Source organism: Sus scrofa, chromosome 2 (assembly GCF_054392235.1).
Source record: "Sus scrofa isolate SSC_HxYL_T2T_F1_AM1 chromosome 2, Sscrofa_HxYL_maternal_Yorkshire_Landrace_v2.0, whole genome shotgun sequence".
NCBI classification, from domain to species: domain Eukaryota; kingdom Metazoa; phylum Chordata; class Mammalia; order Artiodactyla; family Suidae; genus Sus; species Sus scrofa.
This window is the reverse complement of record NC_139384.1, coordinates 91,771,896-91,792,921: the sequence shown is the minus strand read 5'-3', so window position 1 is coordinate 91,792,921 and position 21,026 is coordinate 91,771,896. Positions and strand designations below refer to the sequence as shown.

Here is a 21,026-nt window from a genome sequence, read left to right as displayed (position 1 = left end):
TAGGCTGGCAGCTACAGCTCTGACTTGACCCCTAGCCTGGGCAGGAACTTCCATATGCTGCAGGGGTGGCTGTAAAAAGAAAAAAGGGGGAAAAAAAAAAACCTGCTAGCTTGTATCAAATCCTTACTACAGCCAAGAGCTCTGCCAGGCACCTTGTAGGCATTTCTTCATTTTACTCACAATCCATGTGGTAGGTGATCCCTATCCAATTGTATAGATGACAAAACTGAGACACAGAGTGGGCAGTTCAGTACCTTAGCTTACACAGCTAACAAGTGTCAGAATCATGTTGTAGTCAGGTGGGGCATACCTGGGCTGGGCTCAGTCCCATTCCACTGCTCTTGCTGTGTGCCTTTGGACAAGTTGCTTACCCTCTCTGAGATCTGGGGAGAGTATTCCCTCCCACAAAGGCCGGAGGAGATCGAGTTAGCGTTCTGAGTCATGACAAGGGGAGGGGGCTGAGCATGGGGGATGTGTGAGAGGGAGGCTTTGGGGAGCAAGGCTGAGGACCAGGCTTTCTGGGTCAGGTCTTTGCTTAGAGATTAAGGCCAGCCAACCTTGTCTCCCTAGGAAGCCTCCCCATCACCATTGAGGATGTGAATGACAATGCACCCTACTTTCTGCCCGAGGATAAGACTTTTGGTAAGCAGCAAGCCCCTCTGTCCCCACCCACACTGTACTCTGCCAGGACCACCTTTAGGCAGCCACCATGGATGTTCTTCAGGCCCCAGATGTCCCCTTAGACAGGGAGGAAAGCCTCCAGCCCTGCCTTTCCTTCAGGGTTTCAACAGGAGGGGAGACATGAGTCTTTACCCCAGTTCTGTGCCAACTCACACCTAACTCTGGGTCAGGCCTCCTTCTCCGGCCCTCAGTTTTTCCGTCTGCACAATGGGAGGTGGAGAACCTGCTAACTGATGGCTCAGGGGTAGGTGGAATGGGGGTCGCTGGCGGTGGAGAGGTTGATGGCAGGTCTGGAGAGATGAGCCCTGAGCTGGGCTATGGTTAACATTAACACTTGATCATGTGGGTACTGGCCCTGAGCCCACTGACCTCTTCCTGTCCACACTTGTAGTGATCATCCCAGAACTTGTGATGCCCAACCAGCAGGTGGCTTCCGTCCGGGTAAGTCCTCGGCTCCAGCCTTTGTCCATCACATTAGCCCCAGAAGACACAGGGCCAAGGCCACCAGGCCTTTCAGCCATCCCCCAAGATGTTTTAACACTAGACGGAAAACTTACTGGCTCTGACAAATGAGAAGAAAACCCCAGAATGGAAATGAATACCTGCTTAATTGATATGATTAAACTCCATTAATTGTTAAATGTAGTATTCATAAAAATTTCATGACCATAAAAACCACTTGTAGTGGATTTTTCACTACACCAGAATCCTTGAGTACTACAGAGAAAGCATAGTAACTATAAATTAAATGTGTTCCTCATATTAAATAATTTCCAGAGCAAAATTATAAAAATACTTTCATTTTTTATGGTTCTTGATATGGGTATATTTATTAGCTGCATGGTGGCTATGCCATGCAGAGGGGTAGGAGGCGGGTGAGGCTGCCCCCACAGCCCTGGGGCCCAGGCCTGGCTGGGCCTCTTACTGTGCTGGGAAGCTGCCATGCCTCTCTGGAACTCACTTTCACTCCTGGATAAGAAGCTGGCAGCTCCGGGAAGTAACTTCTTAGCATTAAGAGGTGGGTTCTATGTGGCTGCCACTTTCAGAGCTGTGGAAAGGGCACAGGCGCAGGAGATGGACAGACCTGACCCTCCTCACTCAGAGCTGAGTGTGCCCTTGGGTAGGACAGGGTCCCCCTCAGAGCCCCAGTTTCCTCCAGTAAAAAGGGGGGAGTCATAATTCTCTTCTTTCAAGCCTTAAACAGTTTTCCAGTCTTCAGCCCAGTGAATTCCAATGTCACAAGTCTGGCCATGGCTTTGAACCATTTTCTTAAATTGACCCCTTTTTGAAATGTAAACACTGGCTTTGGTCTCATCCTGAATAGTGACGTCGGTAGACTTGCAGTTCTGTGTGTTGGTTCTATTCGTCTCTGAGACGCACTGGAGTAAACAAAAGTGCTCATGCCCTCTCCCCCAGTCACTTCATGGGCCACTAGAGGAATCGTACTCATGTTAGCAAGTGCTAAGATGAGGCATCTAAGGGAAGGTGCCTGGCACATAGTAGGTGCTCAGGAAATCTGAGTGTCTCTGTGCTGCTGTGTGTGTGTGTATGTGTGTGTATGTGTGTGGCAGTGGGAGGGACGAGCAGGGTAGGATTTCCATGTGAGAGGGACTTTGGACAGTGACCGGTTGAGCTGGGGGGCCAGAGGCAGGGACTTGTCCAAACACTGTTTGTTTAAAGCATTTGGTTGGAGGCCTGGGCCCAGCCTCCCAGGCCAGCCTAGCCTCAGAATACTGGGGGTGGGGAGTGGGGTGCGGAGGAGGGGCGCCTGTCCTTGCCCAGCCCCCAGATGATGTCTACTCTCACTCCCAGGCCAGAGACGATGACTCAGGGAACAATGGGGCCATCCTGTTCTCCATCTTCCAAGTGGACTTCGTCGCTAAAGATGGCACCGTGATCCCTTTCCAGGGCTTCTTCCGGATCTCCACTTCTGTGGAGGACAGCGTGTTCACTGGCAACATTGAGTAACCGTGGGCAGCCCCTGGAGTGGGGTGGGGGGAGCCAAGTGGGGCCTCAAGGCAGTGAGTGCCCCATCCTGGGAGGTGTATAAGTGGGTTCCAAGAGGACTCCAGCTTGGGTTTTAAGACTGAGCTGTGCCCTCTTACCTTCCACAGGCTGGTGACCAGTCTTGATTCCACTCTCCAAGGCACTTACCAAGTGACGGTCAAGGCCCAGGACAGGCCTTCCGAGGGTCCTGCCCTGGAAGCCAAAATCATGCTGAATGTGAGTGTCGGGCTCTGCCTCCAGCTTCCAGTGCCCTCTGCCAGTCCCTGCCTCCTTGTGCTTCATCTTCCCCCATCCCTTCCTCCTATAGCTCTTTACTGTGGACCAGAGTTACCGGGTGAGGCTGCAATTTTCCATTAGCAAGGAGGACGTGGGCGCCAACATGGAGGAGATTAAAGCGTAGGTTATGGGGAGCCAGGGAGGGGCCTGTGGGGAAGGGCAGGATCTGGGAGCCTTACCCCTGACAAGCCAGGATGAAATTTCTCTCAACCCTGTCCCTGACCCACACTTCACCTTGTCCCCATCTTTGACCCTGCACTTCCTTTCTGCATGCCCTTAGAAGCCTATGGCTGGGCAGAGAGAGACCTAAATAGGGCTGCCATGTACAGTTGTAAAGGCTGTGCACTGTGCAAGGGCACTCTGCTTGCTAAACTGTAAACCTAGCCCTAGAGGAAGGGGCTTCCTTGTTTAACTTACACAAAGGTGCTACCTGCTTAGCCAATGGAGCTGTCCAGAGGAGGTGCCCCTCACACAATCCGTAATTCCACTGGCAGAGCCCTGGCTACAGGCCTGGGCTAAAGCCCCCACCCCAGCCCTCCATGACACCTGGCCCCTTTGCAGAGCTCTTGCCCAGGCGACCAGGACTACTGTCTACATTGTGAACATTCAGGACATAGACTCCGCAGCTCGGTGAGCACCCACGGGACTGGTGGTTGGGGTGAGGAAGAGAGAAGCAGCAGCAGAAGGGGCCTGCTAGGTGGTTCTAGGCTGCTGACTCCACCTCTGCCCCGTTCCAGGGCCCGAGGCCGTTCCTACCTCGATGCTTACTTTGTCTTCTCAAATGGCTCGGCCTTGACCCTTGACCAGCTGAGCATGTGAGTGGGGCTGCCCTTGGGGTGGGCAGGAGGGTGAGCAGGAAGCCTGGGGGATGCCAGTGTTCCTCTGCATCCAGGATGATCCGGAATGACCAGGACTCCCTGACGCAGCTGCTGCAGCTGGGGCTGGTGGTGCTGGTGAGTGTCCGCAGGGCGGAGGTAAGGGGGGCGTGGGGAGAAGGGATGGTGACCCCACAGCCTCCCCTCATTGCATTCCTTCTTCTCCAGGGCTCCCAGGAGAGCCAGGAGTCAGAGCTGCCCAACACTCTCCGTAACGTCGTCATAGGATTGGGAGTGGCTTTGGTGCTAGTCATCGTGATCATGACCATGATCCTCGTGTGTGTCCAGAAGAGGTGCTGCTCCCGTCACCCTCCCTGTGTCTCCAATCTCACCTCTTTCACCGCCCAAGATATCTGGGGAGTAGAAGGAGCTGGGGTTTAGGTGTCAAGTATATCTGTATTCAATCCCCAGTGACTCATTGTGACGTCTTGGGCAGGTCATCTCCCCTCCCCAAGCCTCAGTTTCCTCATTTGCAGAATGGGCATGAGACCAGATTCCTCAGAGCACTCAAGGAAGCAATGCGCCTCTCATATCCAGCAAGGTGTCTGGCTCATACTGTGCATTTAATGACTGCTGCTTCTTTTCCCCTTTCCACTACATATGGAGTCAGTAGTCACATCCGGGTGTGATTCTAGGCTTTGCCACTGGCCAACTGTGTGGCCTTCAGCAAACCATTCCCCTTCTCTGGTTCTCCCTTGTACCCTCTGTAAGATGGAGCTAACACTCACCTGCCAGGGTTGGTGGGAAGTCACACTCTCAGGGCCTACACTGGCACACAGTAGGTGTGCAGGGAAGTAGTATGCCCCCTCCTGGTTCCCTGCAGCTACCGCCGGAAGCTTCGGGCTATGAAGGCTGCCAAGGAGGCCCAGAAGACAGCAGTAGGGGTGATGCCCCCAGTCTCTGCCATCCCCGGGACTAACGTGTACAACACAGAGCGGTAAGCAGGGGTTGAAAGGTGGGTAAGAGGCCCCATGGGATGGCTGAGGCCCATGGTCACTTGACTGGCCTTCTCTCCAGGGCCAATCCCATGCTGAACCTCCCCACCAAGGACCTGGGCTTTGAGTCCCAATCCTCCTCCAGTGACTTGGACCACATCAGGTGAGCAGTGCCCCTCACAGCCAGGCTGATTGATGGTGGTAGTGGTGGTGGTGATGATAGTGGTAGTGGAGGTAGTGATGGTGATGGTAATAGTGACAGTGGTGATGGTAGTGGTGGTGATGGGGTGATGGTGGTGGTGATGGGGTGATGATGGTGATGGTGGTGATGGCAGTGGTGGTGGTGGTAGTGGTGGCAATGGTGGTGGTGATAGTGATGGTAGTGGTGGTGGTGATGATGGTGGTGGTGATGGGGTGGTGGTGGTGATGGTGGCGATGGCAGTGGTGATGGTGGTAGTGATGGGGTGATGTGGATGGTGGTGGTAGCAGTGGTGGTGGTGGTGGTGATGGTGATGGTGGTGATGATGGCAGTGGTGGTTTTTGGCCAGAGACAACTGTCTGAGCTCCATTATCTCCCCTACAGCCTCAACTCCCTGGATGACAACTCTGTGGATCTGGCAAATAGCAAGCAGGAAATCAAGGCAAGATGGGGCTTCTGACTTGGGACCCTTCTCTGAAGGGGGGTGGGATTCAATACAGAGCTGACGCCACCTGCTGCTGATATGGGCATGTCTCCGCACCAGGCCCTGGGAAGCCCTATGGCTTTGGCATGGGACCCACCCTTGCTCCCCTACTCATTCACTGTGACCCTGGGTGGGAGCCTTCTTCCCTCTGGCTCTGAGCTTTCTCATCTTTAAGTGGGGATCAGAACACCAACCTGGCAGGGCTGTTGTGAGGATGATATAAGAGTGGGTATAAAAACCATCTGGCACAAAGCAAATGCTCAGGAACCTGGCTCCCTCCCTTTATATCCTTTATATAAAAGCTGGTGGGGAGGGGGCAGGAGATCCGGAGGCGAATGTAATCTAGCCAAGGAGTGAAGGTAGGCTCAAATGAACAACAGCACTGTCATTTGTTCAGTGGGTTAGTTGGTTTGGTTAGATCACGCAACCTGGGCTGCTGACTGGAATCACGGAGCGGGGGAGCTCTTTGGACATGAAGAGGCCAGGTCCCAGCCCAGAGATTCTGATCAGATGGTCAGGCTGGGGTTGGGTAGGAATGTGTGGCTAAAGCTCCCGGGGTTCTAATGGGCAGGCAGGAGTGAGAACCCTGAGAGCAGGAGAGTGGATGAGAGGGCCAGGTGGGGATAGGGGCTCCAGAACCAGAAGGACATACCCTCTCCTTCCCACTTTGAAAAGCACTGGAGTAGAAGCTCTAAGGCCCACTGAGCCTTGATAGTCTGTGGTTCTCTCTCTCTCTCTCTCTCTCTCTCTCTCTCTCTCTGTGTGTGTGTGTGTGTGTGTTGGGGTGGGAGTATCCACCCACCATCCACCTTCTTCCCCAGCTCTGAGTCCTGCCTTCAGCCAGGCCCTGCCCTCTGGGGTGGGGATGAGGGTCCCCAACCTTCCCTCATGCTTCTGGACTTCTTTTTCCTTGATGATCCCTTACTTGGAAAGATTTGGTCAACCAAAGCCTCTGTGGGCTTTAAAATATCAGAATGCCACCCAGGACCTGGCTGTAACATCAAGGCCTCCAAAATGTGAGTCATGGATAGTGGTCCAGGCTGTCAGGCAGTGCTGGAGGCCTCTGGATGGACGGCTTATCTCTGGTTGAAGATGGTTTGCGGCAAAAACTCCTATGAGCCTGTCTGGGGGGAACTGAGGCAGAAGGGAACAGTCTTGTGGTCCAGAGCTTGGACGGGGCAGGTGGCTTCTGGCCGAGGCCAAAGTTGACCCCCAGCAGGGAGTGGAGTCGGGAACCCCAGCACTGGGTCTGGACCTGTGGGCTGGGGAGAGTCAGGGAGCTCTGAGAGAAGAGTCTGGAGGGGGAGTGGGGCGCCAGGCCACCAGGAGTCTTCAAAGCCAGGAAAGAGCCAAGAATGTCCTGCAACAGAGGGGGGTGTTCTGTTTCTGAGAAGCTGCCTAAGGCTCCACCCCATCTCCTGCAGCAGTAGGTGTGCCTCGGGGCCTCTGGGTGGGGAACACAGGTAGGGCCTTTTCCCACAGATCCCTTTGTGCCCTGACTCACCTAAGACTTATGTAAGTGTCTGTTCAAAATCTGAGAGACCTTGGACTTTCTGTAGTGGTGCAGAGGAAACAAATCTGACTAGTAACCATGAAGTTGCAAGTTCGATCTCTGGCCTCGCTTAGTGGGTTAAGGATCTGACGTTGCCATGAGCTGTGGTGTAGGTCACAGACACAGCTCAGATCCTGCATTGCTGCAGCTGTGGTGTAGGCCGGCAGCTGTAACTCCGATTGGACCCCTAGCCTGGGAACCTCCATATGCCATGGGTGCAGCCTTAAAAAAAAAAAAAAATTCTGAGAAACCTGAGGGCTCATCCAATCCAAACTTTTCAAGCAAGTGAGGCCAGGGAGGGGTGCTGAATTGCTCAAGGTCAAAAAGCTTGCAAGGCCAGGGCAGCCCAGAACCCAGGTCTCCTGTCTCCAGGGTGAGGCCGCATTTCCTGGGCCACACTGCGCTTCTGCTGGGGGTCTGTGTCATAGGCTCTGGGGAGCACAGGCAGAATGCTTAGTCCATCCTGGGGCCTCTCAGATGTTCCACTGTTTACCAGGGACTGGAACAGCCCCAGTCTGGAAAAAGCCCTTAGAGTGCCCTGGGGAGATGGTGGGGGCAGGGCTCTGCCCCCGTGGGTGTCTCTGTGGTGGAATAGTTAAGCCTGGGGGCCTGGCTGGTCCACAGGAGGGATTCTTGTGAGAGGGTGTGTGAGTGTGTGACATGTGACATGGGGAGAGGGAAGAGAAAGGCAGGAGACAAGTGACTGCCATGATGACCTACAGGCGGGACCCTGGGTGTGATGCATCCCACTGGGGTGGCAGAAGGACATTTCAAATTCAACCAGGGACAGCGTAGAACCAGCAAGATCAGCAGACCAAATGCTGCTCTACCCCTTCCTGGCCAGAGAACCCCCAAACCTCAGTTTCCACCTCTGTAAAGTGGGCAACATGAGCCCCTGCCTTAGGGGGTCCCGTGGGTTCTTAAGGTAATGGATGGACTGTGACCGGCATAGTGCCTGTCATGGGTACAGGTGGCAGGCATTGTGCTGGACTGGTTCCTTGGCACATGACACAGGGCCTGGCATTTTTCAGGCAGAATTCCAAGATGCCACCATGTGTGGGTGAGACAAAGGCCAGAGTAGGCCCTCCAGGCCCACCTCTTCACCTGAGCCCATCTGCACTGAGTAGCCATGGCCATCTCTGGGACAGAGCCAGGAAACTGAGGCCCCAGCCAAGGAGCCATCTGGTTGGGAAGACCCATCTCACTCTCCCTAAGGACTGGGAGGTCACCTCATCTTGGCCCTGGCCTTACACCTTCCCTCCCTCTTCCCACAGAAGGAAGCTCTGTGCAGTCTGAAGGAGCAGGATCCTGAGCCTCTGAGCAGAGTGCTGTCGGCAAGGAAGGTGGGCCCGCGTGAACAGAAGGAGGGGCTGGCCTTTGACAACAAGGGCCTGAATACCACAGACCTGTGATGGAGATCCTGCCCCAGGACCCTGGTCACTGAGCCCCACACCTGGCTCCCACTCTCCTGGTCGACCTCGGAAGAGGCCCCATCACCCCTAAATTATACCTACCCTTTCCTGATTGTAATAAGAGCTGGTGGTGCCCCACCCCTGTCTGCTTATAGCCAATCACAGCTGACAAGTGTTGGGGGAGTGTTTTATTACCAATGTATATTGTGACAGTTTGTAGCCAAAAACCACGGCTGGAGGGGTGGGGACAGGGGTACTGAGTGGTCACAGGGATGTATGGAGCTCATAGCACTGGGAGACAGGGGGCCGGAGAGGATGGTCTTTCAGGGACTACTGTAGTTGTAGAATGAGCCCTCCATTCTAACCCCGGTACCCAAGACCAGCTGTCACTCAAGCTGTCTGTGAACCTCTGACTGTGACCCCCCAGACCTGCCTGAGTCCTATCACCTTTCTGTGACTACTCTAGTCCTTTTAGCCCCCAGGGCACTCCTGCAGCTGCCTTTGGCCTGTCTGGGAATTGTGAACCAGTGTCCAGGGAGGGTGGAGAGAGGGCTGAGGGTTGGGCCAGGGGGAAGGGGAGCCGAACTGGGGACAACTACCAGCATGCAAGAGATGCCCAGGCCATGGGGCCAGCCCACCGCGTGGACACGCACTCGCACACACCCGGGACCTTGCACACACCCGGGACCTTGCACATCCGGGGTCTCACACGTCAATCCTTGCACACTTGGGGCTTTTGTACACAGTCTCTCCCGTTCTGGGGACCTGGCTGCTGCTGGAGAACCCAGCGCACCAGCTGGACATCTCAGGAGCCTGCCCCCAGCTCTAAGGGCTGGGAGCATGGCTGCCGAGCAGGTCCCTGGAGGCTGTCCAGTGTGACCGGGAGAGGGTGGGGCTGAGGGCTGTTAGGGGACAGTGGGGTGTCAGTGCTGGGTTCGTGGACTCATGACGTAGAGGGCATTCGTTTCTGTGTTTAAGAGGGGAGGGGGCTGGAAAGACGGGATGATGAGAAGACCCTAGAGGCTGCCCGCCCCCTCGCAGCTCTGTCGTGTATCGAGGGGATCCCTTCTAGGGGCCTGCGGTCAAGAAGGGAGCCTGAGAAGGTTGGAAACCCGGGCGTACAAAAACGGAGCTGATCACTCGGCCGTGGGTCCGGCCCGCGAGCAGCACCGCGGCCGGCGCACACTCTGCAGCAGTGCGCGGAAAAGGCCCGGCGGGCGTTTGGCGGCGCCCTCGGGGGGCGCGGCGCGCACGGAGCCCGCACGGCCGGTGCCCAAGCCTGGGCGGGCGGCGGGCGGCGGAGCGGGCGCCCCCTGGCGGCCGTGCTCCTCGATCTGTCGCTCCAGATGCTTCTGGATGGCCATGCCCAGCACCTCCACCTCCATGGCGGCGCCGTACACCTCCCACGTCATGCCTTTTTCATCCCAGCTCACGTCGCGCACCGGCTCCGCCGCCTCCGGGGGCGCCACGGCGGCCGCCAGCGCGGAGCCTGGCCGCACCCGCACTTCGGGGAAAGCGGGCGGAGCGGCGGCCTGGGGCGTCATGGGCCCGGTGGCCACGGAGCGCGTCTCGGCTGCGCCCAGCGACACCTGCAGGCCCGCGTCCCGGCGCGAGGGCGGCCCGGGCGCGGGGCTGGGTGCGCGCTGCTTCGCCTGGAAGCTGAAGGCCGGGCCGCCCGCGCCGTCCTGCGGAGACATGGGGCTCACGGCCACCGACACGCAGGCCTGCGCGCCCGCCTGCGTGCCCGCGTCCTCGCGCGGCGGCGGGGCGCTCGCCTCCCACGACGGCGCTTTGGTGAAGTTGTCGCGAGTCCGCGGCCCTGGCGGCTGCCCTACAGCCTCCAGGCCCGGGCTGCTCTCCGCCCTAGCGGCCGCCGGGTCCTTCTGGCTGAGGCTGGAGGTCTGGGAACTGGGAGGTGGCGCTGGATCCCTACGGCCTCCAAGACCTGCGGCAGAAGGAGCTGAGCCGCAGGGTTTGTCATCTGCCTGCCTGGAAGAGGAGACCTCCTCCTTCTGCAGAGTCAGGTGGGCCTCCTTCTCCGAGGATGCAGGCTCTGCTTTCCTTGGCGGCACAGAGTCAGTCTTCCCCAGGGCTGCAGGCTCCCCAGAAGCGGGAGGGTCTGCTTTTCCTGAGGATCCCGGATCCCCCTTCTCCAAGGTCAGCGGTTTCTCCTTCTGCAAAGATTTAGCCTCTTCTTTTCCTGATGATGCAGTGCCTTCCTGCCCAGGGGGCTTTGTTTCTGCTTTGCCCTCAGACTTGGGTTCTGCTTTCCCTGAGGCCCCGGGATCCAGCTTCGTGGAGTTCATAGGATTGTCCTTCTCTAGAGGCAGGGGATTCACCTTTCCCTCTGGGACAGCTTCTGCTTTTCCCAAGGATGCTGGGACTGTTCCCCCTAGGGTAGTGGGGGCCACTTTTCCTGCCGACACGGGGTCCTTGTCTCCAGGGGCAACAGTTTCTGTCTTTCCTTTGCTCACAGGGTCCACTTTGCCCAAGGTGGGGGAATCAGCCTTCCCCGAGGTCACAGGACCCACCTTTCCAGGGGCCACAGGACCTGACTTTTCCAAAGGTAGTAGATCTGCTTTCCCCCCAGTCACTGCCTCAGCTTTTACTGAGGATGGGGGACCCCCTGGACCTGAGGACACAGGGTCCATCTTTCCTGATGATTCAGGATTCACTTTTCCGGAAGATGATGTTTTTATGTTTCCCACAGAACTGGGATCCACCTTTCCGGAGGACACTGGGTCCTCCTTTCCTGAGGATGCAGTTTCTGTCTTTCCCCCAGACGTCGGTTCTGCCTTCCCAGGAGACAGGGTCTCTGGCTTTCCTGAGGGCACAGGATCCACTTTTCCCAAAGACACTGGACTCACCTTGCCTGAAGATACAGGTTCTTTATTTTTCAAAGAGGTGGTATCCATCTTTCCTGAAAACATGGGATCCACCTGTCCAACAGACACAGTTTTTGTCATTCTCATGGACATGGGATCTTGCTTTCCTGAGGAGGCAGGATCCATCTTTCCCAAGACCTGAGGGTCCTCTTTTGTGGAGGACACAGTTTCTGCATTTAACACAGAGACAGGATCTGTCATTCCCAGGGAAGTAGGATCCACCCTTTCTGATGACCCTAGAGCTTTTGTTCCAGGGGATACAGGCTTGATTTTTCCTGATGACCCTGGAGTTGATCCCAAGGACCCAGGATCTGTCTTTCCTGCAGAGGCAGAATCCATGTTTTCCAAGGTCATGGGACCCACCTTTCCTGAGGACTCAGGATCTCTCTTCCCAAAGGATATAAGAGCTGTCTTGCTCACAGATGTGGGACTCACCTCTTCTGAAGACACTGGAAGCTCTTCTCCTGAATTCCCGGGCTCCTCCTCTCTTGGGAATGCAAGCTCCACCTTGCCCAAGGATCCAGGATCCTCCCTCCTTGGGGCCATTGTATCTATCTTGTCGGAGCACTCAGGATCTACCTTCCCCAAGGATCCAGGATCCTCCTTTCTTGGGGTCATAGGATCCATCCTTTCAGAAGCCACAGGAGCCCCCTTCCCTAAGATTGCAGGCTCTGTCTTTCCTGTAAACATGGGATCTGCCTTCCTCAAGGACCCAGCATCTTCCTTTCCTATGGAAATGGCATCAGCCTGCTTTGAAGACTTGGAATCCATCTTCTCTAAGAACAGAGAATTTCTGTTCTCTGAGGATGAAATACCAGTTTTCACTGAGGACACAGGCTCTGGCTTCCCAGAGAGGGTGGTTTCTGGTGTCCCTGAGATCAAGGCTCCATCTGTTCCTAATGTTTCCTTGGCGGCTGCCTCTTGGGGAAGTATGCAGGTCAGGGAAGGGTAAGCCAGGCTCCCGTCAGGGCCCTCAGAGCAGGAGGCCCCTTCCCCAGCCCCAATGGGGCTGCTGTGTCTAGAGTCCATGCCTGGGCTTTGGGTGGTGGTTTGTCTGGAGGGTGCAGGGCTGGCCCTTTGCTGGGAAGGGCAGCGCTCCTTCATGGCCAGGCCGCCAGACCCCGGGCTCCCATCCTGTGGGTGGCAGAGGGCTATGTACTGGGGTCCTGGGCGGATGGAGTCCTTTGGAAGCAGCTGGAGCCAGCCTGGGTCTTCAGCACTGCCCAATTGCCATCATGACCACACTTGGCCCCCAGGTTTACATCTGGTTCTGAAACACAGAGAGAGCAGACTTAGACTCAGGGAGACCCAGCGGGGAGGAGCCTCTGCCTAGGCCTCCTCCCTTTCATCCCCCCTTCTAGCAGCTGGGCCTTCTCACCAGGTTTTCTGCCCCTGTCAGTCCCCCTCCTCTCCATAGGATATGGGCTAAAAACTTGAACCCAGCCACATCCCTCCCCTGCTTCACTGCTCCCAGTGGCCCTCTGGATAAAGGTCAGACTTCCTAAAATGGCATCCAAAGCCCTTCACAACTTGGCCATACCCTAACTAGTCCACTTCATCTAACATCACCCCTCCCTTTTCAGCCCATTCCATGCAACATGCTATCTAGAAGTTATGCTTTTGTCCTCTAGGCCATGGGTCATAAATTCTGATGCCATAGGGGCCAGGTAGGTAATTTAACTGAAGGGGGCAGGTTGGGTACAGGACAGTAGGGAGTGGTGGGGACTATGGCCAACTGGTGCACAGGTGCCCTGTCTAAATCTAGAGCCATACTCCATTAGCCGAGTACTGCTCTGGAGAGATGCATCCTGGTAGTATCAGTGAGAAGTGGGCAATCCAGAAGCTTAAAGTATAATACCCTAATTAATTCAAGACAAAAAAAAAACCCCACTATGTGGGCCAAACAAAATATATCTGTAGACAACTAATTTATGTCTTTTTAGGCCCTGGAGAGATGGGAATAGTTCACAGTCGAGGAAAGGATAATAGTCAGAAATACATGTTTTCAGAGATTGCTTAGGGGTAAAGGGAGGGACTAGCCAATCATGCATTCAATCTCTCATTCATCCAATTATTTTTTTAAATTAATTTTTTTTAATTTTTAAAATTTTTATTTATTTGTTTATTTATTTATTTTCTTTTTTGGCTGACTCACAGCATATGGAGTTCCCACCTGAGCCAGGGGTCAGATCTGAGCCGCAGTTGCAAGCTACTGGCAACACTGGATCCTTAACCCGCTGTGTCAGGCCAGGGATTGAACCTACGTCCCAGCATTCCAGAAACGCCACTCATCCCATTGTGCCACAGTGGGAACTCCCATCTAATTCTTCATTCATTCTTCATTCACCCAGCCCTGTCTCTGCAGCTGTCTCGATGAGATATAGTACAGTGAAGGCTGTGGGGATGAAGAGTTGGCAGGATTGAGAGATCTGAGGGAAACTGACAGGGATCTGCTGGCTGTAAGAAGTGAAGATGGGGGTGGCCTGCAGGATTCTGGCTAGGGGGAGGGGCATTGGGCAAGAGATCTGGGGAAAGGGGGAGTTGCCTTTTGGACAAGCTGAGTGTGTGGTACCCAGGGGACATTCAGGGAGAAGGTCTGGCAGGCTGCTGGATCTGCACGCAACTGTTCCATTATATGCTCAGCAGCCAAAGCTAGCAGAGCTCCCCATCCCCGCCAGGCTTCCTCCTCCCGCCATCGTCTCCAGAGCCATATTGTGAGTGCTCAGGCCGACAGCCCTTGACTTTTTCTCACACCTTGCATCCCACCATTATACATGCATGCATACATGCATTACCCAACACATAATGCATGTACCTTCACAACAGATCCAGAATTTGGCCACTACCTTAAGGCAAACCCATACCACCTCCCATCTCGATTACCCCTGCTTTTTCCTTCACCCCATATAGTTTATTCTCAACACAGCAGCCAGAGGGATCTTAGTCAAGCCCAAGGCAGATTGTGTCCTTCCTTTGCTCGGAACCATGAAGCGTCTCCCCTATCTCGTGCCATATAAAAGTGAACGCCTCTCCATAGCCCACAAGTCCCTGCATTTTCTGGCCCCGACTGCTCTTGGCTTCATTTCCTACTATTCTCCCCTGATGACACTGCTTCAGCCACCCTGGCTGCCTTGCTGATCCTTGAACCCACTGCCTTGGGGCCTTTGCCCTGGCTTTTTCTTCTGCCTGAAATGCTTTCCTTCCCAATATCTGCATGATCTGCTCCCTGAAGCTTTCCCTGACCCATCCTGTATAAAATAGCCTCCTTCCTAACACTAGCCAGTGCTCTCCACCCACCCCCAGCCCTGCTCAGTTTGTCTTCATGGCGTATGTCTCCAACCACCATATTGCATATATTTGTTTATGGTCTCATGATCTGTCTCTCCCATTAGAATGTCAGCCCCAGGAGGGTGGGGGCGTTGCTGTGTCGACTGATGTAGTCTCAGGGTTGAGAACAGTGACTGGCACATAGTAAGCAAGTGGCTCCCAGTAAATAATTGCTCAATGACTGACTGAATGAGCTTTCTATGATGTTGGTCCAACCATGCCATTCCTTGGCTCAAAACCCTCCTTGCTTTTACGGGGCAAGTAAATAGATTGTAATCTTTTTGGAAGGACATTTATCAATGCTTATCAGAGTTTACAATGCACAGAACATTTGGGCCAGCAAGCCCACCTCCAGGGATAGTCTTGAAGACAGATGGACGGTGCATTGAGAATATGGCTGGAGATGAGAAGAAAACCAGGAAGTGGGTTTGTGATATGTAGGATAAACACATGGGACCCCTGCAGCTGTTAAAATGTGTAGAGTGATGAGGAAAGATGCCCAAGATAAATTAAGTGAAAAAAGCCAGGGCTGTGGGATCCCATGTATGTGGGCAAGGAAAAAGACAGACACACATCTGTGGGTTTATTTATAAAGAGAAAATTTCTGGAAGGAAACCCATGAAACTTTTAGTAGTGACTGCCTCTGGGAAGCAAGACCAGGGATCTGGAGGTGGAAGAGATCTTTCTTTCTTTTGTAATGTCCCTTTGTGACGCTTGAATTTTGGTTGTGTGTGCCATTCTTCTTTAAAAAATGGGAAAAAAAAGAAACCTTTAATGACTCCCTGTTACCTTTAGGGTCAAGCCCAACTCTTTAATGTGCTTCTAAGCTCCTGTGTATTTACTCACCTGCTGGGCTTTATCTTTCATTATGCACTCCATCCTCCAAAGCATGTACACACACACACACACACACACACACACACACACACACACACACACACACACGGAACCTCTTTGGGTTCAACCAGGGGTTCATGTTCTCTCCCATCTCAGTCTCTAGGCAGCTTCCCGCTTGGCTCTTATTAAACCATCAGTTCTCAGTTGAAACTCCTTCTCCAGGGGGCCTCCTTTGCCCATCAGCTTCCTTGGGGTTCCCCTGCCCCGTGGCCTCTTGTTCTGCCCCAACCAGACTCTTGTCATTCTTCATGTAGCCTTTTAAACCTCTGGGTCCCTGTCTAGACCTTGAGTCCCTGGATGGGGACTTAGCTGATACTGTTCACCATTGGGTCCCCCAAGCTTTTGGCTAATGGGATTGGAGGGGATGAGGGTTATCACCAAAATGGGGACATGGTGGGGAGAAGCAGTTCTGCAGAAAATGGTGGGGGGTGGTACTGGGTGTTGGGAAGTTGAACTGGGGTGCCTGTAGGACCTAGAGGGGAGATGCCTAGGAGGCAGGTGGGAGACAGGTTTGAAACACAGGAGAGGTCTGCTGAAATTCTTTGGATCTGGTTTTCATCTGCTTGAAAATGGCAGGTCTATTGGGAGCTTGGGCTGGAGATAGATGGAGTCACCAAGGGCTGTAAGGAGGTAAGCTCTGAGTTCTCACCTTCACCCCTGGTAGCCTTGCCTTGGGGTCTTCTCACACCAGCCCTTCCAACAGGCTCCCTCCCCCTGGGTGAGGCATGGGCAGGAAGTTGGGACAGCTCCCCATTTACTGGCTCTGTGACCTCAGGCAAGACCCTTCTCCTCCTCACTGGGAACTCTGACAAAGCTACCCCCTGCTCCCCAGGGCTGCAGCGAGAATTAAAGACGAGGGGCGTGCGTAGCTCTGCTACTTTAGGGCTGGGCTGTGTACATGGAAGGCCTGTTTTTATCCACTCAGCCTGTCAGAGCCCAGCTGTGCGCCCAGGAGGGGGCAGGAGAGGGAGGGAGGGCCAGCAGCATAGGCACAAACTGGCAAAACCTTGGCCTTGGACATGCCTGATTAACTCAGGATGCTTAAAAATTTTTTTCTAAGGGAATGAACTGATCAACATTGAAAAGTTAGATTTCACATGAAAGTCAGATTTCTAGCTTCCCTTGGAAAACTAAAATTTGGCAATCTGAGCATGTTTCCTACCTGAAAGCAGTCAGTTGGAGGCAAGCAGTGGCTGCCTCCTTAGATGGGGGTACATTCTCCAATTAGCCATCACTCTACCCCTCCCTTTGGTGTCCTGGACACTGTGGTTGACTGCTCGCTGCCACTAATCACTGATTTGCACCATCGCTTTTCTTTCTTTCTCTCTCTCTCTCTCTCTCTCTCTCTCCCTCCCTCCCTCCCTCCCTCTCTCTCTCTCTCTTTCTTTCTGTCCCTCCCTTCCTTCCTTCCTTTCTTTCTTTCTCTTTCTTTCTTTTCTCCCTCTCTCTCTCTTTCTGCCATGACCATGGCATGCAGAAGTTCCCCAGATCAGAGATCGAACCTGTACCACAGCAGCGACCCAAGCTGCTGCAGTGACACCGGATCTTTAACCTGCCGCACTACAAGGGAACTCCTCATAATTTTTCTTCTCGCCAGCCCCTCATGTATGTTATCCACCAGGTTTGCACCCATCTGAGTTTTGACCCTTGACCTAGATGCCAAGAAAGGTGGGAGGCAATCTTGCACACATCCGGCCCTTACTACGCTTATTATGTATAGATCATGTACACCTTCCCAGCAGATGCTGTGGTCTTTCCGGTGATGGAAAACTGAGGTTCCGAGAGGCAAGCCTAGGTTGCCTTTTAGAAATGTGGCTGGAGGATACTGAGGCTTCCTCGAGAGCCAGGAAAAGCCTAGCAGAACTGCAAGCAGCAGAGCCTCTGGGAATGGTATCTCAGCAGATCTTAAAGCCGGGGCCCAGCCAACTCTTCCAGAAATAACCACATCCTCACCTCCATTTCACAGATTGGGGGATTGAGGCTGAGAGTGTAGAAAAACTCACCCAAAGTCATGTAGCAAGTCAAGGACTAAGTGGGAGCTTGACCCCACATCTTTCTAACTTCCTGGCCAGGCTTTTGGTTACTATCCCACATCAGAGCATTGTGAGTTGAGGACTGAGAAGCCCTCCTCTTCCGGGGGCGCTTTCAGAAGGAGCATGTTACCAAGAATCTTGGAGACTGATGCTTGGCTCTTAAAACCTGTTCTTCAGGGTCATGCCAAGGGTCCTCCTGGTCCCCTGGACCTAACAGGCAACAGTGCGAGGGAGCATCTACAAGAGGAAGCAAGAGCATCCCTTGTGGCGGGACCTACCTGCAGGAACACTCTGTGAGCAGATAAGCCTGCACACTTGAGGTAAAAGACTGAAATGACCCTCAGGCATGCGGGCTAGTTCTCCCAGGGTGCAGCAGAGCACATCGACTGCTTGTGGACATCTGTGCTAGCTTAGGCCAGCCTGGGGAGCCAGCACCCGGCTCCTGCATCCTGCTCAGGAACTTTGTGTGCACATCTACAACCTGTATGTGCAGAATGACTGGTATGTTTATATCTCCTGGAGGCCACTTGGACCCTGTGGGTATACACATACATGGCCACATGGCTTCAGAGTCTCACTCATGGAAGAGGTGGCCTGGGTATGTGCCCTGCTCCCAGCAGAGCAGCCCCTGTGCATGCCTACTCAGGCTCAGAGACAGGGCCAGCCCGTTCCTTTCCCTCTAGAGTATCTTCCCAACTGGAGCCAGGGCTGCCAGGCACCTGCAAATATCTCCTCCCATGGTGACACGATTGACAGAGGCTTGTGGGGCTTCGGCAGGTGTGAGAGTGTGCAGTGTGTGTGTGCGTGCGCGCGCACCCGCACGACAATTTCAGTGTGCTGTCCCTCACCCTCTCATCCCCTTGCCTCCTAGAACCCTCAAAGCAGCAAAGCTTCCTGCCTGGGGCTAGAGGGGAGATGGAGTCTAGCAAAGGGCGACAGCCAGGCTTACATCTGGAAACAGCCCCCAGACCATGCATCCATCCATCCATCCACAGGAGGGCAAGAGTGGACATGCAGGAGCAGCGGGTGGACAGCAAGGTAAAAGTGTGTGATGGAGTGTGTGACACGCCTACTCCAGGGTCTGGGGGTACATGAGAGGGAGACCGTGATGAGCTGGTGTGAACAGGCACACACGCAGGCCAGAGGAGGGTGGCTACGAGTGTGTTGTGATCAGGGAGTATTGCTGAATTGAGTGTGCTGTGATAGGCAGTGGTTGGGGTGAGTGCGCAGCTATGCCTGGGTGTGTATGGCAAGGTGTACTGGGTGGGTGCACAGGTGGCCTTGTGTATGAGTCTGATGGAATGATCAAGGGCCATAGTGTGCGTAGACCCGTGGCTTCAAGCGTTGAGTGTGCGACTGTGTGTGACGGAGCCCCAGAGTGTGTGCCACACTAGGCGTGCGACGGCGAGTGTGCTCAGTGGTGCCAGTAGAACCACTCTAGCGCCGAGCTGGCTCCAGGGGGAAAAAATGAATCAATGCGGGCGGACCCCCTCCCCGCGGTGGCGGGAAGCGCCACCTCCCGCACCGCGGTGCCAAACAAAGCGGCAGGCGGCGGAGAGGCCAGGCATGGGGCGGGGGTCCTACACACGGGTCAGGCTGACCAGCAGGGCCCCTCGGGTCCTTGGCTGGGACTGCGGACCCGCCCCCGCCCCGCCCCAGTCAGGCGCCTGGAAATAGACACCCGCCACCCTGGCGGAGCGCATACATTCACCCGGGCGCCCAGATATATACCACCGCGCACCGTACCCGAGCCCCGCCACCCAGGCCGCTCGAGGACCCTGGACAGCGTCTCTGGGGCTGCCGCGAGCGGAAGAAGGGGGTCGACACTGTCAGCCTAGAAGGGGCAGCAGGTGCGGGCGCGGCACTTACCCGGCTGTGCCGCCGCTTCGTCTCCTCCGCGCGCTGCGCTCCAGCTCCCGCCACCGCCGCCGCCGCCGCCGCCGCCGCCCGAGCGGCCTCGGCTGCCTCCGGCCGGGCTGGCGGGCGGACTCCGTGCAGCCGTCCTCCGAGCTAGCTCCGCTCTCCCGCCCTGCGCCCCGCCCCGGGCATGCGCGCTGGCCAACTCGCGGCCTCAGAACCGGGAGGGGGCGGTGCCGGTGGGGAAGCAGAGGCCTGAAGGAGGGAGGGGTGCCCCTTACCCGCCGCTCCTCACCGTGGCACCTGGACTCCTGGGTTCCCCGCCCTCCTCGACCCGGTTCCCATTTCACAGACTGGAGACTGAGGGGCGGAGAGGCTGCCCATTTGCTGCGCGCCTGTTGAGGGCGGGGCGCGCTGCCTCTTAGATCTCACACAATCTAACCCCGCGAACGCCCTCCGTTTTTTCACCTAGCAAGAAATTGGGGCCCAGAGAGGGGAAGCCACTTGTCTGAGGATACTCGGCTCCTGGATAGGGACTCCCGTCTGCGCGATCTCGGAGCTCCCCCTGCGCGGAATTTCCCGCCTCCGCCTTGGCCGCACTTCCGGCCTTCGCCCCCCACCTCCGCCCCGCCCCCTCCCCTTTGTCTCGCCGCCACCCACGCTCCCTCGAGTGGAAGGACTTGAGTGGCTGGGGGAGAAGGAGGGAGTGCCTTCGCCTTCCCGTTACCGGCCTCTCTAGCTCGGGTGCCCGCCCACCCTCTAGTCTGTGCAAGCTGGGTTCTCCTCCCCCTGGGTGCCTTCCAGCAAGTCTCTCGGAGACTTAATTTACCCGTCTACAGGATGGGACTAACATTTGTCACCTCGTGGTGAGTGGTCTTGGAAGGATGACGGAGCCTGAGGTAGATGTTCAGGGGCTTCCACAGCTGAATCTGAGTTCCCAAGGACGTGAGGACTTGCTGCCCACCCTGCCTCGACGTTTCTTAACAGAGAAATAGTCTCCTCCCCTTTGACTCCCCAGAGGAGGAAAAATAAGTTTGTAATTGCCAAGAGGTGCTAAAACCCCCTCACTTGTATGTGAAACCACCGACTAAAAATGGTAACAACTAACGTTAATATATATCGGGGCAGTGTTTTATGGTAAAGCAGCAAGTCAAGGTAAGAACTAACGTTAATTTAGTTTTGTTTAAGGTTTCATCTAATTTCCATTTCCAGTTACTTATACGCAAGTTAATACTAATGTATTATATCTCCATTTTCAGATGAGAAAACTGAGATATTAATAATAGGTCAATTGTCTGTGCTTACACAGCTCGTTAGTAGTGGGGCTAACTCCTGAAACCTCATACTTCATACTTACTTTCTATCCCTCTCACTTACCTGGTGAACCATAAGTCATCGTGATCATTTAGACAATTTAAAAAATCTAGATAGGGAGTTTCTGTCGTGCGGCAGTGGAAACGAATCCGACTAGGAACCATGAGGTTTCGGGTTCAATCCCTGGCCTCGCTCAGTGGGTTAAGGATCCAGCGTTGCTGTGACTGTGATGTAGGCCAGCAGCTACAGCTCCAATTAGACCCCTAGCTGGGAACCTCCATATGCCGCGAGT

General features: G+C 54.9%; 2 protein-coding genes across 7 annotated transcripts in view; one reads left to right on the top strand and one right to left on the bottom strand.

The window, feature by feature from the left end:
• Positions 1-8,590, top strand: part of CDHR2 (cadherin related family member 2) — a 53,755-nt gene extending 45,165 nt beyond the window's left edge. For all 5 annotated transcript variants that reach the window (XM_085013781.1, XM_085013783.1, XM_085013782.1 and 2 more), the window contains 13 exons: positions 571-642; positions 1,073-1,122; positions 2,494-2,645; positions 2,796-2,904; positions 2,996-3,084; positions 3,526-3,594; positions 3,702-3,779; positions 3,857-3,917; positions 4,008-4,132; positions 4,663-4,776; positions 4,857-4,937; positions 5,358-5,415; positions 8,284-8,590. In XM_085013781.1, coding sequence (XP_084869907.1) covers positions 571-642; positions 1,073-1,122; positions 2,494-2,645; positions 2,796-2,904; positions 2,996-3,084; positions 3,526-3,594; positions 3,702-3,779; positions 3,857-3,917; positions 4,008-4,132; positions 4,663-4,776; positions 4,857-4,937; positions 5,358-5,415; positions 8,284-8,421 — 1,196 coding nt within the window. In that variant the 3' untranslated portion in view covers positions 8,422-8,590. The remainder of the gene's footprint in view (positions 1-570; positions 643-1,072; positions 1,123-2,493; positions 2,646-2,795; positions 2,905-2,995; positions 3,085-3,525; positions 3,595-3,701; positions 3,780-3,856; positions 3,918-4,007; positions 4,133-4,662; positions 4,777-4,856; positions 4,938-5,357; positions 5,416-8,283) is intronic.
• Positions 8,591-8,594: 4 nt separating this feature from the next.
• Positions 8,595-19,594, bottom strand: GPRIN1 (G protein regulated inducer of neurite outgrowth 1). Of its 2 annotated transcripts, none has more exons than XM_013994875.3 (2): positions 19,433-19,594; positions 8,595-12,576 (listed from the first exon to the last, which is right to left on the bottom strand). In XM_013994875.3, the coding sequence occupies exon 2, from the start codon at positions 12,408-12,410 to the stop codon at positions 9,558-9,560; it is 2,853 nt and encodes a 950-aa protein (XP_013850329.3). In that variant the 5' UTR covers positions 12,411-12,576; positions 19,433-19,594; the 3' UTR covers positions 8,595-9,557. The 2 variants fall into 2 exon arrangements, with proteins under 2 accessions (XP_013850329.3, XP_084869910.1); XM_085013784.1 differs by lacking the exon at positions 19,433-19,594 and having other exon boundaries at positions 9,407-11,360; positions 11,742-12,557.
• Positions 19,595-21,026: the final 1,432 nt, after the last annotated feature.

What these genes read in the sequence shown, in the direction of transcription:
- GPRIN1 (XM_013994875.3), bottom strand. Translation starts at nt 12,410, where the DNA reads ATGAAGGAGCGCTGCCCTTCCCAGCAAAGGGCCAGCCCTGCACCCTCC.